This window comes from Galleria mellonella, unplaced genomic scaffold, assembly GCF_026898425.1.
Source record: "Galleria mellonella isolate WM207_F2 unplaced genomic scaffold, CSIRO_AGI_GalMel_v1 utg537, whole genome shotgun sequence".
NCBI lineage: Eukaryota > Metazoa > Arthropoda > Insecta > Lepidoptera > Pyralidae > Galleria > Galleria mellonella.
Window position 1 is genome coordinate 2,452,671 of NW_026442112.1, and position 14,143 is coordinate 2,466,813.

The window sequence follows — 14,143 nt, forward strand, 5'->3', positions numbered from 1 at the left end:
AAAAATAGAAAATAAAATAACAGAAATATGTACGAGCGCACGTCTGTCGGGGAAAAGGGCTGTATTCTGGCTTCCTTTGGCTTATATAATTTCGGTATCTAGTGAAGATGACACTGTAGAGAGATACTGTTAACAGTAATATAATTAAAATTAATATTTTTTTTAATAGTAAAATTGAATTGTTGAAATTTGTTAAAGTGCAAATTAGGTACTAATAAAATCTTCAGTGAAATTTGAAAATAGAAAAAAATATATTATTACCTAGTAACGTTAATACATGTGTTGTGTTAAAAGACCGATTCGTGTTTTTCAGGGAGGCTAATAAGAAGTGAGGCATACTTATCATTATAGATATAAATCACAAGTATTCGAAGATAACAGATAACAGTTGTTCTTGTGACATCATTATATCTGTTAAAAAATATCTATTATAATTCACCATACTCAAGTTATTCAACCACTACCAGCAATCAACATTTTCAGTATTCGTTAACAGCTGGCCATTATCATAGCTTGAAATAACAGAACAACTAATAAAAAATGAAACAACTATTCTTGTCTTTGTTTTTTGTATAATATTGTCATAAGCTAAAATGAGACACACCTAGTATTTATTTGAAATAAACCAACATTATAGTAAGTCGTTTCATAAGAAGAAATTCTCTTTGAAAAACGAATTCTTAATTATATCATGTTATATGTTATTTCGTTGATTTATCTAGCTCGTTCACACCTATTTGATATACTGTTACTAAAACGAGAAGCACTTAGTATTATAACCCGAAAAATAGAAATTGTAATCTTACAGAAAGATCCTCGAAACGTCACTTCCTAATTAGTTCGTGTAAACTGTTATTTCGTAATTTATCTCGCTCACACCCATTGTATATACTGTTGCTAAACCGAGATGCAACTAATATTATACTTAAACTCATATTTGTATGTTATTTCCTTACGACCTATTGGGCCGTGGTTGAAAAAAATTTCGGATGTTATTTAATAAAAAATGTACTGGTGTCTTCAGCTACAGGCTCTAAGAAGACCTAAATTGAGAGAATTGACGAAATGTAGAAAGTCAAACTGCTCTTTTAGGTAGCAAGGAAAGGAAAAGTTAAAAGAGATATTGTGGAGCAGTGAAACAATGTAAGTATTCTGGTGGATTCGAATAGTTGAATCGAATCGAATAATGATCATATTTTCTAAGACTGTTTTATTGTTGGTGACCATAGTCTGTAACTTTATGTTTAGGTAATATAAATATTGAAGTATTATGTTTCACTAAATGTAACTGACATAATATTTAAATTTATATAAATATTGCAGTGATTTTATGAATTGTTCAAATTTAGTTTATAACATTTTGTGTATCAACAAAATAAATGATAATTCTGCTATTATCAGTCAGCTACTGAAATTAAAATTAAAAATAGTTTAAACTAATTATATGTGCATGAACGCACTTAAACATATTTATCGCAAATTTGAGTGTGTATCTGAACGTTATAGCATCAAATAATTGGCTGTCAAATTCATGTGTCAAATTTACTCATGTCAAATCTGTCAATATCAGTCATAAATGTCATAATAAACAAAACTTTAGAAATACGTCTTAGAAACAAAACTGAAATATTTGTATTTATTTAAAGTTATAATAAATTAAAATACATGAATAAGATTAAAAATCATATTAGGGTTTATTGAAAATGTTTGCCGAGAAAGTTATTGAATTACTGAAGGAAGCTGAAAGAAATAAAGAGACGATTGATCAGTTTAATGCAAGTATTTTAAACACGTTTTTTTATTCTTAAAAGCTAATATGTAGCTTTATATACTATTATAATTTATATTAATATTTATATACTATAATTATAATTACTTATATTATATCAATATGTTTCAGTTTCACATTAATTATTATACATTTAATTTTTTTAGGATGAGAAAATACGTCAAATTCTGGAGGAGATGCATATGCTGTTTAATTTAAATATGACTGATGCGTAAGTATTTTTTTAATAGTTGAAAATGGAAGTAACCCCGCTTGTGCTATTAGTATACACTAGCGGTGCTTAGAGATATTCGTACCTTGAGCCTTGTACCTTGAACAGTAAGGGAACTCTTCAAGGGTTGGTAGTATGAATTAGCAGATTGGTCAGTAGATTTCACTTTTACATTTTATAAAGTCCAAACAAATTACACAATATATATATAAATGAACACACAATATCACTCACAGTTTAAATAAAATAATATAACATCTATCTATTTTCTATTTTGTAATAAACAACAATCAACAAGTGCTAGGTAACACAATAGGTGTCACACTGCATTATAATCTTAGACTAAAAAAAAGTATTAACAAGTGGACCACCGGAGAGGTATGACAGGTAAGGATGAACATAGGTCAGTTAGCCCATAGTAACTAATTCAACAATAATTAGACAATGATTTCTAAAGGTAGAATAGGGCAGTTAAATCCTTTTACTAACAATTCTTTTCTCCCATATAAATAATTTGTAAAAAAAATTATGGCATCCAACTTTATTGACATTAGTCAATAACTCTCCATGTTAGGGGAAAAGGGATAGTTAGTAATAACAATCCCTTTCCCCCCAACTCTAACAGTCCCATTACTAGCAATATACTTTATCAGGTCAACCTCCACATGGTTCCCTCTGGAAACCATAATGATTAATTTTTGTTATATTTGTTATGATGGGCTAACTGATCTGCCTTCATCTTCTCCTGTCATCTCTCACTGGTACCCAATGGGCGTATATTGATGTGATGAATGCAGGTGGGGTCACTATTCCATTTGCATTCCATTATAAAATAGCTGTTAGGTAAACATGCTACAAAGATTCTTTGACTAGTTTTAGTTTTTAACTTTATACAAAGTTCTTACATATTTCTACTATGATGTAACTTTCAGCTGGGGTACTCTGACTGTACATTTTTATATCTTGTTTTCTTAATGGATGACCATGGAGTGGTAATTTTGCCTGTGCAAATGGTATATGTTGATGGGGTATCAGTAAGAGATAATAAATGAGAACAAAAAAGCAGGTCAGTTAGCCCATTGTGATGAATACATGTGGCTGTCTTTTTCAGAACTCAGCACAATGGTTTCTAGGGGGGACCACATGGAAGTTGACCTGACAGGGTATATTGCTAGTAATGGGACTGGTAGATCATATTACTAACAATCCCTTACCACCATTATTATAAACAAAGACTTCTGACTTAGCATACCCGATATTAGCTTTATGTGCCCTCAATGCCAGCAAGTGACATTTATTTTTAAATAATTTTATCATGAATTAGAAAGTTTGCAGCTTCTAATAGGTTTATCCACTGCCATGTTGGATTTTAATTATGTTTTAAAAAATGTACATCTGTCCAGTGTTAACCACAGTGGCAAGAGTTGACAAATGCCTTTAATTACCCCAGTAGAGACTACAGTTGAGAGCATAATATGTTTTTGTTCCAGTTATTTTTAATACGTTATAACCAAAGAAACATCTAACATTTAATAACATCAATTAAATTATATTACTATGCCTGAGATAGGGTTATGTCTATTTTTTTCAATGTCCTTTATTAAAAGGTCTAGAAGAAATTGCTTAGCGATAAGGCCGTGTTTTGTATCACTTCGCATTAATAATTTATTAATTATTTTTGTAATGGGTGTAATGAGTACAGTTTGGGGTTTTTAAAAAAGGATACATTAAGATTTCTTTAGGATCGGCAACACACTTGCGACATGTCTAGTGTTGCAGGCGTCCATACAGTGACCGTTAACCATCAGATGGGTAATATGCTTGTTTGTCATCTTTGTGGTATAAAAAACAGTATGTTCTATTCTCTATTTATATATATATATATATATATATATATATATATATATATATATATATATATATATATATATATATATATATATATATATATATATATATATATATATATATATACTCTGTGTTACGATGTTCGTTCACGATAATTTATGAAACCGTTCAACAGATTATAATTAAATTTGAAATGTATATTTTTTTTATGGGTGATAATGGAATGGAACCCCGCCTGCGCTATCAGTATACGCTGGTGGAGTAGTAGTGAGGGATGATAGGTGAGGATGAAAGCAGGTCAGTTAGCCCATCGTGACGAATTCAACAAGAATTGTTTACGATGGTTTCCAGGGGGAACCACGGGGAGGTCGCCCTAATAGGGCATATTGCCAGCAATGGGGCTGTCAAACTCCATTGCCAACAATCCGTTTCCCCCCTGAAATGTATATTGTGGGTTCCAACTTGAGTGTTATTTGAGATTTCATCCAGCTTCATTCATATATTTCGGTCACATAGAAACAAAGTTGCGGGTCAAGTTTAGTATATAAAATAGCGTCGTTAATGATGCTTTTAATTCTAAAAGAATATTAAAAATTTTAAAGTTGCATTAATTCTTTTTTATTCTACTGTAAATGTGTAATTTTTTGAAAAGCAGTGTATGTAATAGCCATAATTATGATTACATAGATACATTGTCTTGTCTCCGATGTCTTTAATGGTTAAAAGTATTTTCAAATAACTAGAAAATTCATAAATAACATATTTTGTTCTTGGTATATATTAGTTAAGCCTGATTATTATGGGAAATTGTCATTAGAGTGCGAACTTTGTAATCAATAAAGCGCTTACAGTTTTAAAGTACATTTTGGGACGGCGATATTTCATCCATAAAAAAGTACGTAATACACTACGTACTTTTTTATGGGTGAAATATAATGGTATCAGTGAGTGTTAATAGGTAACGTTAAAGTCGGATGGTTCATCATGATGAATTCATTACTGTGATGATTCATTATTTAGCATCGTTCGATAGTACTCCGCTAGCGAAAATCAATAGCACAGGAGGCTTTACCCTTCTATTTCGACCCATTAAAAAGATGGGGGATATTTCCTTAATAATAAGCACCACATAGGGGTCACATAAGATATGGGCAGCAGCGTCCCTTTTAAAAGATCACCAAAGCTTAACTGCGGTTGCCAATCTGCCTGCTAAGCGTAGCAGCTACTGGCAAAACCAATATTAAATTTTACTAGTGTTTTTTGTTTTCCAATAGCAATAAGAAAAAGCTAGTCTCTAAATTGATTATTTGGAATTATTGTTTTCCTAGTAATGCTGCGTTAAGGTTTACGTCATATTTACGTCTGAAAACATGTAAATGGAAATACTACGTTGTATAAATACACTCGTAAAAATTATACCTAAGATACAGTATTACGCGAGACATTTTGTAGACATAAACAAGGACATTACGCATAGAAAAACCATGCATTATTTATTTATATTATAGGTATACATTACGTACAATAATATTACAATCACTTATATTTACTTTGTTACAATATCATAATAGAATGTTTTAAATTAATCTATCCATATTTTAACACTACGCTCTTCCGAAAACCTTTCCCTTATGACTACTTCTCATTCCACTAAATTTTATTATAATTCCTTCACTGCTTCTAGAGCTGAGTTATGGTATTCATTACCTGTAGTCATTAGAAGCGCAAAATTAGGGTTATATTTTGTAAGCCCCATGTACTAGTACAGGAGGAAAGCCTCAGTTGGGAGCTTATTTCCTAACTTAAATTACAAAAAAAAATCTTCAGTTTGGATTTAATTTCTCAGGTGAGACAAGGTCTGGTGTTGTAAACTATTGAAATAGCAAACGACTTGTTTGCTATCGTCACACTAGATATTCTCTATAGTTTATTAAGTGTAGGTGAATGATAATGCCCACGTTACTCTTTTTGCCTTGCTATTTTGGAGAACGTGTATGTGGTGTTTTACCTCTATACCCAATAATTTTAGCTGTTTTCGTAAATCATGATTTACACACACATGCCATTTACCACACACAAATAGTACATGGCTTATTTGGGCGTTGACAGGTTGATCGAGTATTTCTAAAAGGCATATTTTATTTTCAGGAACGCTTCATCAGAAAACAAATCTCTTTGGACTGCGGTTCAAATTAGGCATTCAGCGTTGGAGCGGAACAAACGGTGTCTATTAGCTTATCTTTACAATAGAATGCAGAAAATTAAAACTCTCCGCTGGGAGTTCGGCTCAGTGCTACCTACGGATGTGAGAGAGTTATTATCTGATGATGAATACTTGTGGTTCACCAAGTATTCTACCAATCTAGCGTCGTATATGCGATCCCTTGGTCAAGATATAGGCTATAACGGTATAGATTTAACAGAGAACCTGAAGCCACCAAAGTCTCTGTTTATTGAAGTACTCTGCATGGTGGACTATGGGAAGTTGGAGTTAGAAGATGGTGATGTGATAATGCTCAAGAAGAATAGTAGACATTTTTTACCTACCTCCGAGTGCCAAACATTAATACGACAGGGTATTTTAAAGCAAATAGTGTAACTTGTAATAAAATATTGTTTATGCCATTATTTTTTATTCTTTTGTATACCTAAGATATCAATGTACATTCTTATATATAAAAGTAAAAATCATAGTCTATCGTGCATCTATTTATCCGCAATGTAGATACAAGGCAGTAAAGTTACTTGTTGTGATTACAACTAAGTAGAGACAATGGTATAATACGATTTTGACTACCCCATTAATAGATATATGAGAAAAGAGGAGGCCCATCCCTGAATTTTTTGGTGACCATCTCTGGATGTGAATAAATCATCGCAAAGATATATAGAGACATAGAGAGTACATATATGTTCCACTTGTCAGCCCAGGAAATTAATACTCTAATGAATAATGAAGGATAGTAATGAAAGTTCTGAACGCTTAATTTAGAAGTTATCTAGTTGGTTATATACTGGCTATATTAAATGTATACCTATTTACGTGGTTGAGTAAAAACATCTAGACATCTAAATATCTTTATAAACTTTTCCACTTATAATATTAGAAGGGCACTGTCCGAGACTATCAACCTTACTTATTACACGACCTAAATAAAAGTATTGGAACGAAATTGGACAAAGGTCGAGGCGAGTTAATAGGCTGAGAACAAACTCTTCTGAAGTGCTGTATTTCCGAGTTCACATTCGTTATCTATCTCGGAGGAATAAAGTGTATAAACAATGCCTCGCGGCGTTGCCAGATTGGGTATTTTTTCGCGATTTTGGTTAAAAATTTATCTGTTAGATACATTTTGGAGAAATAGTATAGTGTAGTGGGAGAAATTTTGAGTGAAAAATGTAGTGAACCGTGGATAATTTATTTAAAAGGTTTTGCACTTAACTGTATTTTCTTCTAATATTATAAATGTAAAAGTTAGTAAAGATATTTGGATTTTGTATGTTTATTGCTTAATTAAGCTTCAGTTGAAAAGATCTCAATGAAATTTAGTACACGGTTATAGATTCCTATAACATAGATATCTTAATATATTGAAGTACGTGGGCAAAGCCGTGGGAAACAGATGGTATAATTATATAACAATGTAAGCACTAAGATGATGTTAAATTTTGCAGTCCGACAGGGAGGATGTTTTGATTTTGTTGCTCATAATAGTCATTATATGATAATTTGTAGTTATTCGATAACACAAAATGTTTATTTGGGTAAAAGTAAAGGAAATCGTATCATTTTGCCAGTATCGCCCTTTTTGCCGAAGTTCATGCCAGGAGCCAGGAATTTGAAGTTGGTAATTTTCATCGGGACTGCCTTCAGGAGAAAGTGTCCCATGTTTCTAGAAATGTAACACCTCCGATTGGGGGAAAAGGGATTGTTTGTAATGGAGACTGAGAATCCCATTGCTAGCAATTTACCCAACCAGGTTGACCTATTCGCGGTTTCCCCTGGAAACTATCATGGTTAATTCCTGATGAATTCACCTTGATGGGCTAACTGACCTGTTTTCATTCTCATCTATCACCCTTCACTGGTGCTCCGCCAGCGTATCCCGTTAGCGCAGGCGGGGTTACCATTCCATTTTGATTCATTAATAAAAAAAAAATCACCTCCAATTTGTGGATCAGCATTGTCAGCATACGATGACATTTTTATCTCAAGAGTATCATTAAAATTAAAAGTCCGGTCCTGCATTATGTAGAATTAATTTGTGGAGAAATAAAAAAATGTATTTGGCAACACTGGCTCCGGGCGATCCACGCGCTCGCGGCCGAACTTCGCTATAGGTCCCAGCTCAGCGTTTTACCTAATAAGATACTACAACTTCAGCTATAATTTAATTTTATGTGACATTAACGTGTTTTGCTGATAAATCGACGGATACCACCGTCACACTTCTTGCTTTCCTATTAATTTACGGGATATGTACTATTTACATCGCGGTGAAGCTTTTTGATTAATTAATCTCTTAGGCACGCTTATGAAATATCTTGTGTGGTTTTGGAGTTTCTAAAGGTAGTTATATGTTACCAAATATTCACATTCTTTCCCAAAGGGGCCTGATTTAAAAGAGACATTTATTTATTTATACTTTATTGTACTCAAAAAAATTATATTCATATAATTTAAATTAAATAAAGATGTACAACAGGCGAGCTTAACTCTGTAAGAGTTCTCTTCCAGCAAACCGTAAGTGGAAAAGAGCATTAATTACCAACGGGCAGTGTGCAGAAATAATAAATATGTTTACATAATATACAAAGTAACTTATATACATTAAAACACATACATATATATGTATTTTATATGACATATTTTCTACTCTCAGATAAGTCTTTGTGTATAGTTAAAATCTTCGCTGACAGCCTGAAGTGAGCATTTGACAATTTTTGTCTTGTAATTCATTTTTTTTATACAACTTAGAATGGCAAACAAGCTGACTCATATTTATATGTTGGATTGAAATAACAAACAAGTTGACGGTCTACCTAATGGAAAATGGCAACCATTACTTATAGACATGAATAGCATATTCAAGAGATATGACAATACACTGTGACGTCTACGGTACTCCTTATGCATTGTTATATGCGTATACGTGTTAAAAGTAGTTGATTTAGTAACGATATGTCTGAGCACTATTAAGCAGGGCAAAATCGAGAATGCAACAGTATATTTTTTTCTAAAAATACGAAAGGAGCAAAACTTTTCTTGTTTTTATTTCTTTAATATAAATCAAAATTTTGTTTTATTCTTAGAACACTATTTTACCATAAATGTTTATAATTCAAAATATATAATAGCAAAATGATTTACATTCAAGTCAAACCCCAAATAAAAAAAGTATATACTTTTAAGTTACTTTTAAATAAAATAATATCTTAAGATTTTAATTTCATTCTATGTATATTATAAACCGGTGTTTTCCAATAGATATCTAGTATTTCCGCTAACTGTTACCAATTACTGGAAATAAAGAATTATTAGGTCATAACATAATAAAATTACACGATGTTATTAAATGCGAATATACGTGAGCGATTGATATTTCCTCTTAGGGAAAAAACCTACCACAGTGTTATTAAGTATTTTCAATATATTTCAAAAGAAATAATTTCTCAATTTGGTAATACTTTTTTTTATGTCTTTTATCTCACAACTCCGTCAGTTCTAAACCGATTTGGAAAAGTCTTTTGTTATCTGAATAAATACTTAGTTTTTTTTTTATACAACTTAGAATGGCAAACAAGCTGACGGTCCACCTGATGGAAAGAGGTAACCGTTGCCTATAGACATAAGCAGTACCATGGACATAACAGAGTATACTGTTTCACCCATGATATCCCCCATGCGTTGCCATTCCTGAGGACTCGGGTATTATTCCTCTGTACCCAGTAAATTCACGCCATATCCTACCCTTCAAACCGAAACAGCCATGCAAACACAGCTGCTTCACGGTTGAAACACGAATGGGACAGAGGTACCCAAGCAATCGACATTTGTACAAAGTCTCCCTCTGGTACTTAAAGATTGATCTTATAGAAATTTTATCAAATCAGTTTAGCAGTTTAGTTAACTGGTTTTGTTACAATACAGGGCACTTGGGATGCCTCTAGTGTTGCGGGTGATCATGAGCGGCGGTGGTCACTTACCATCAGGTAAGCCGCATGCTCGTTTGCTCCCTGTGTTATAAAAAAAAATTGAACCTTTTTTTTTGTTAGACACAATCTTTAATATAATTCTGAAGCAACGTGCTTACTCTGGGGTTTTCTGAATGATTCGGTGGACTAACCTTGGTGGCGTAGTGGGTTTAATACATTGCCTCATCTTTCGATGGTCGCTGGGTCGATCCCCGCTATATGGGTATTACACAATATTGTAATGAATCATTATCGATATTAGCATATATACCATGTTTGGCTCAGACTATTTTTTCGAAATATTAGTAGTGTAACTTAAGAAAATACAGTTATGTATTTACGAATAAATCTCATTTCATTTCATTTTTAATTTTTCTTTTTAAGAATTAATACATATAAATAAAAAATATATATTCTTTATCGCACTAAAACATACAGTAACAACAATAAAATATTAACAATGTTGGCAAAGGCGAACTTATCTCTAAAAGAGATTTCTTCCAGTCAAATAATAGCCGACTTAAAAAAAGGCGGTTCTCATTTCTGTTACTCCTGTTTAATGTCTGTTGCCTCATAATTGCATCATTTATAAACCGATTTGGAAAATTACTTTTTTAATTGAAAGAATATCCTTTTACTTTCGTCTCATAGAAATTTTATTAAAATCGGTCCAGTAGTTTAGTTTTTAAATAAAAATAAGTAAAGTATTCGACGATTGAAGTTGGTGTTTTTTTTTGTGGAATAATATCTTAAATTATTATTATGATAGATTCAAATGCAACTTTTTTAAGAGCGAGAGAAAGAGGGGGGGGGGGGAGGTTCTTCTGACCTGGATGATTATTTTCTATATGTATTAGTATTTATATCGTCCTTACAACACGTGTACTACAATTGCTCCCTAGTTAGGTTATATTATTTATCATTATATTTGTTTGTTTGCAAGATCTTTTTCAGAGATAAGCCCACCCTTGCTCACAAAATTTGTAACTGCCTTATCTTTGTAATTTACAAGTGCAATAATGAGTATATACATATAAACAATATCTAATATATAAAATTCTCGTGTCGCGGTGTTTGTTATCAAACTCCTCCGAAACGGCTTTACCGATTTTTATAAAATTTTGTGTGCATATTGGGTAGGTCTGAGAATCGGCCAACATCTATTTTTCATACCCCTCAATGATAAGGGTGACCCCCCCCGATATGTTTTTTTAATGGATTAGAAAAATATTCTCCAAATAATGTATATATATATATATATATATATATATATATATATATATATATATATATATATATATATATATATATATATATATATATATATATATATATATATAATACTAATATATATGATTGAATAATAGCACACATATAACTGAAACAGCATGCTTTAAAGGAAGTGTTCTATCAGCAATACTGAAGATTTTCATCAAAGGAACATCATTTAAATAATTAAAATCAACTAAAAAAATAAACAAACATATTTTGGTCTAAAAATTAAACGAATTAATCGATTTCGATTAAATTTCTACGGGACCAATCTATAAGTATATCCTTTCAGACATCAAAAAGAATTTTTCAAATCGGTTTAGAATACGGATTCTTTGATAAAAAAAATATAACTGAATTAAGTTCTTCTTTTTTCGTTGAAAAAGTTCTTTTTCACTTGTAAAAAAATTTATAATAATTCTTTGATTTTCTGTAAGTATTCGTAGAAAAAAATATTCAAAAGACAATTAGGCATTCTTGAAGTAAAAGTTTTTGCATTAGACTTAGGATTGTTTTTGTTTTGACTTTTCGCAAAGTTAGTTCTTTTAATAAATTCTAACATAACCTAATAATAACAGAAATTATTATATTGAAATTGCTTCAAATACCTATGTATTTTAAAGTTATGGACGTAGTTCTTGTCTGTTTGGTTACAGAATGGTTTATGCACATATTTACTACATTTCGATTTATATAGCGTTCTGTCTTTTAACCTAACCAATGTTGTTGGCATAGAATGGGCCATCCCTTCTTTTCCCGTAGGTGTAGTAAGAGGCAACTAAGGGAACTTAATGGTCGATGGATGGGCAGCAGCGTTTCTCTTAATATATCACCATTAATTTTAACTGCGGTTGTCAATCCTCTTGCCAAGCGTGATAACTGGTGAAATCCTCCTTAAGGGGGAGGTCTATGTTCAACAGACGTCATTTTTTTTAATGGGTGATAATGGAATGGTAACCCCGCTCGCACTATCAGTCTATGCTGGCGAGGCACCAGTGATAGACAATAGGTGACGATGAAAGCAGGTCAGTTAGCCCATCGTGACGAATTCCACTAGAATTAACCACGATAGTTTCCAGGGAAAACCGCGTGGAGGTCGACCTGATAGGGAACAGACTGATATGATGATAATGATCTTACTAATATTAGTTTTGGCCAATGACTGTAGACGACAAATGTTTATGTTTTTCAACGGAAATCATATGACTTTGTATCGATGATCTGTCCCATTCGTGCTTCAACCGTCAAGCACTTGTGTTTGCATGGCTGTGTTTCGGTTTGAAGGGTGGGATATGGCGTGAATTTACAGGGTACAGAGGAATAACACCTGAGTCCTTAGGAATGGAAACGCATGGGGGATATCATGGGCGAAACAGTATACTCTGTTATGTCCATGGTACTTCTCATGTCTATAAGCGATGGTTACCACTTTCCATCAGGTGGACCATCAGCTTGTTTGCCATTCTAAGTTGTATAAAAAAAAATGTTTTCTTTAATATAATTTTTGTAACGGCTAATGAATGGAATGACAAATGGTAAGAACGAAATATACGCATTTAATTACTTATTTCGGTTTTTATAAATGACTCGGGATGATAAACAAGCCCACAGCCCACGAGATGGAAACAAAATATACCTGTCTACTTACTAGAAGGAATGTTTGCGGTTTTACCCGCGCGGAGTCCGTTTTCCACGTTATATGGCCTTTCCAAGAAATCTTTCTAAAAGTGGAAAATAATGCCATTTGCTTAGGCCGTATGGTGTTAACTTTACCATTTTTATTTGCGACTTTGTCCGTGTTTACTATTATATTCATTGTGAATAAATAGCAGATTTTATTTTTTTATTTTGCTGACCATTCGAAACCCCAAACAAAACCTTACACGCTCTTGAAGTCGATTGCTTGGGTACCTCTGTCCCATTCGTGTTTCAACCGTGAAGCAGTTGTGTTTGCATGGCTGTGTTTCGGTTTGAAGGGTGGGATATGGCGTGAATTTACTGGGTTCGGAGGAATAACACCTGAGTCCTCAGGAATGGCAACGCTTGGTGGGCTTCCATCAGGTGGGCCGTCAGCTTGTTTGCCATTCTAAGTTGTATAAAAACAAATAAAAAAAAATAGTATTTAAGCATTGGAATTACACTTGTATTAGAGAGCACTAGAGGAATTATGTATGCACTATTTAAATCAAAAAATTCTTTTTTAATTATTATTATTATTGTAAATTTATGTGTAGAAGTATTAGTAAGGCTGCAAGGATTATACTCAGTTATGTAGTCGTATTAAAGTTCAATAAATAAATAAATAACCTGTCCGACACCAAAACTTCGTATGTCAATTTCAATTACTAAGGCAACTTCGCCGGTGATGCCAAATGCACAGCCATCAGACTAATTAATTTGAAAGATGGAAGTGAGCTCGGCGAATGTTGCCCGCGGGCAAAGCCGTTGGTTTATTAGTTTTAACGGCGCGGTTTTACTTGCGTGAATTGGGTTAAATAGTATATGTACTACTAGCTTTCACCTGCGACGTCGTCCTCGTGTGTGTTCCGGGATGTGTTCATTAACATTAATGAGTGATCAGGATGGACAAGGGTTGCTTTACCCTTTTCCATCCCATGTAATAGATCATCTCAGCCATTATCTGTCCACTGCTGAACATAGGATTCTCCCATAAATGGCCATAAGGAACGATCCTGAGCTACCTGCATCCACTGACTTTGTTGCATTTGAGACTCCATCTAGTGGTGCTGTCCTATATCACGTTTGTCTGTAGAGGATCAGCACTTAAGAATCTTTCTTCCTCATCGGTTGACGGTTCTTCGAGCTAT

At 32.9% G+C, this 14,143-nt stretch overlaps 1 protein-coding gene across 2 annotated transcripts; it reads left to right on the forward strand.

Moving 5' to 3' along the window:
- The first annotated feature begins 118 nt into the window (after positions 1-118).
- On the forward strand, positions 119-6,476 carry LOC113513616 (DNA replication complex GINS protein PSF1-like). 2 transcript variants are annotated; one of them, XM_052898721.1, is made up of 3 exons: positions 119-1,143; positions 1,936-2,000; positions 5,997-6,476. In XM_052898721.1, the coding sequence occupies exons 2-3, from the start codon at positions 1,966-1,968 to the stop codon at positions 6,445-6,447; spliced, it is 486 nt and encodes a 161-aa protein (XP_052754681.1). In that variant the 5' UTR covers positions 119-1,143; positions 1,936-1,965; the 3' UTR covers positions 6,448-6,476. The 2 variants fall into 2 exon arrangements, with proteins under 2 accessions (XP_052754681.1, XP_026753410.1); XM_026897609.2 differs by lacking the exon at positions 119-1,143 and adding an exon at positions 1,379-1,775.
- Positions 6,477-14,143: the final 7,667 nt, after the last annotated feature.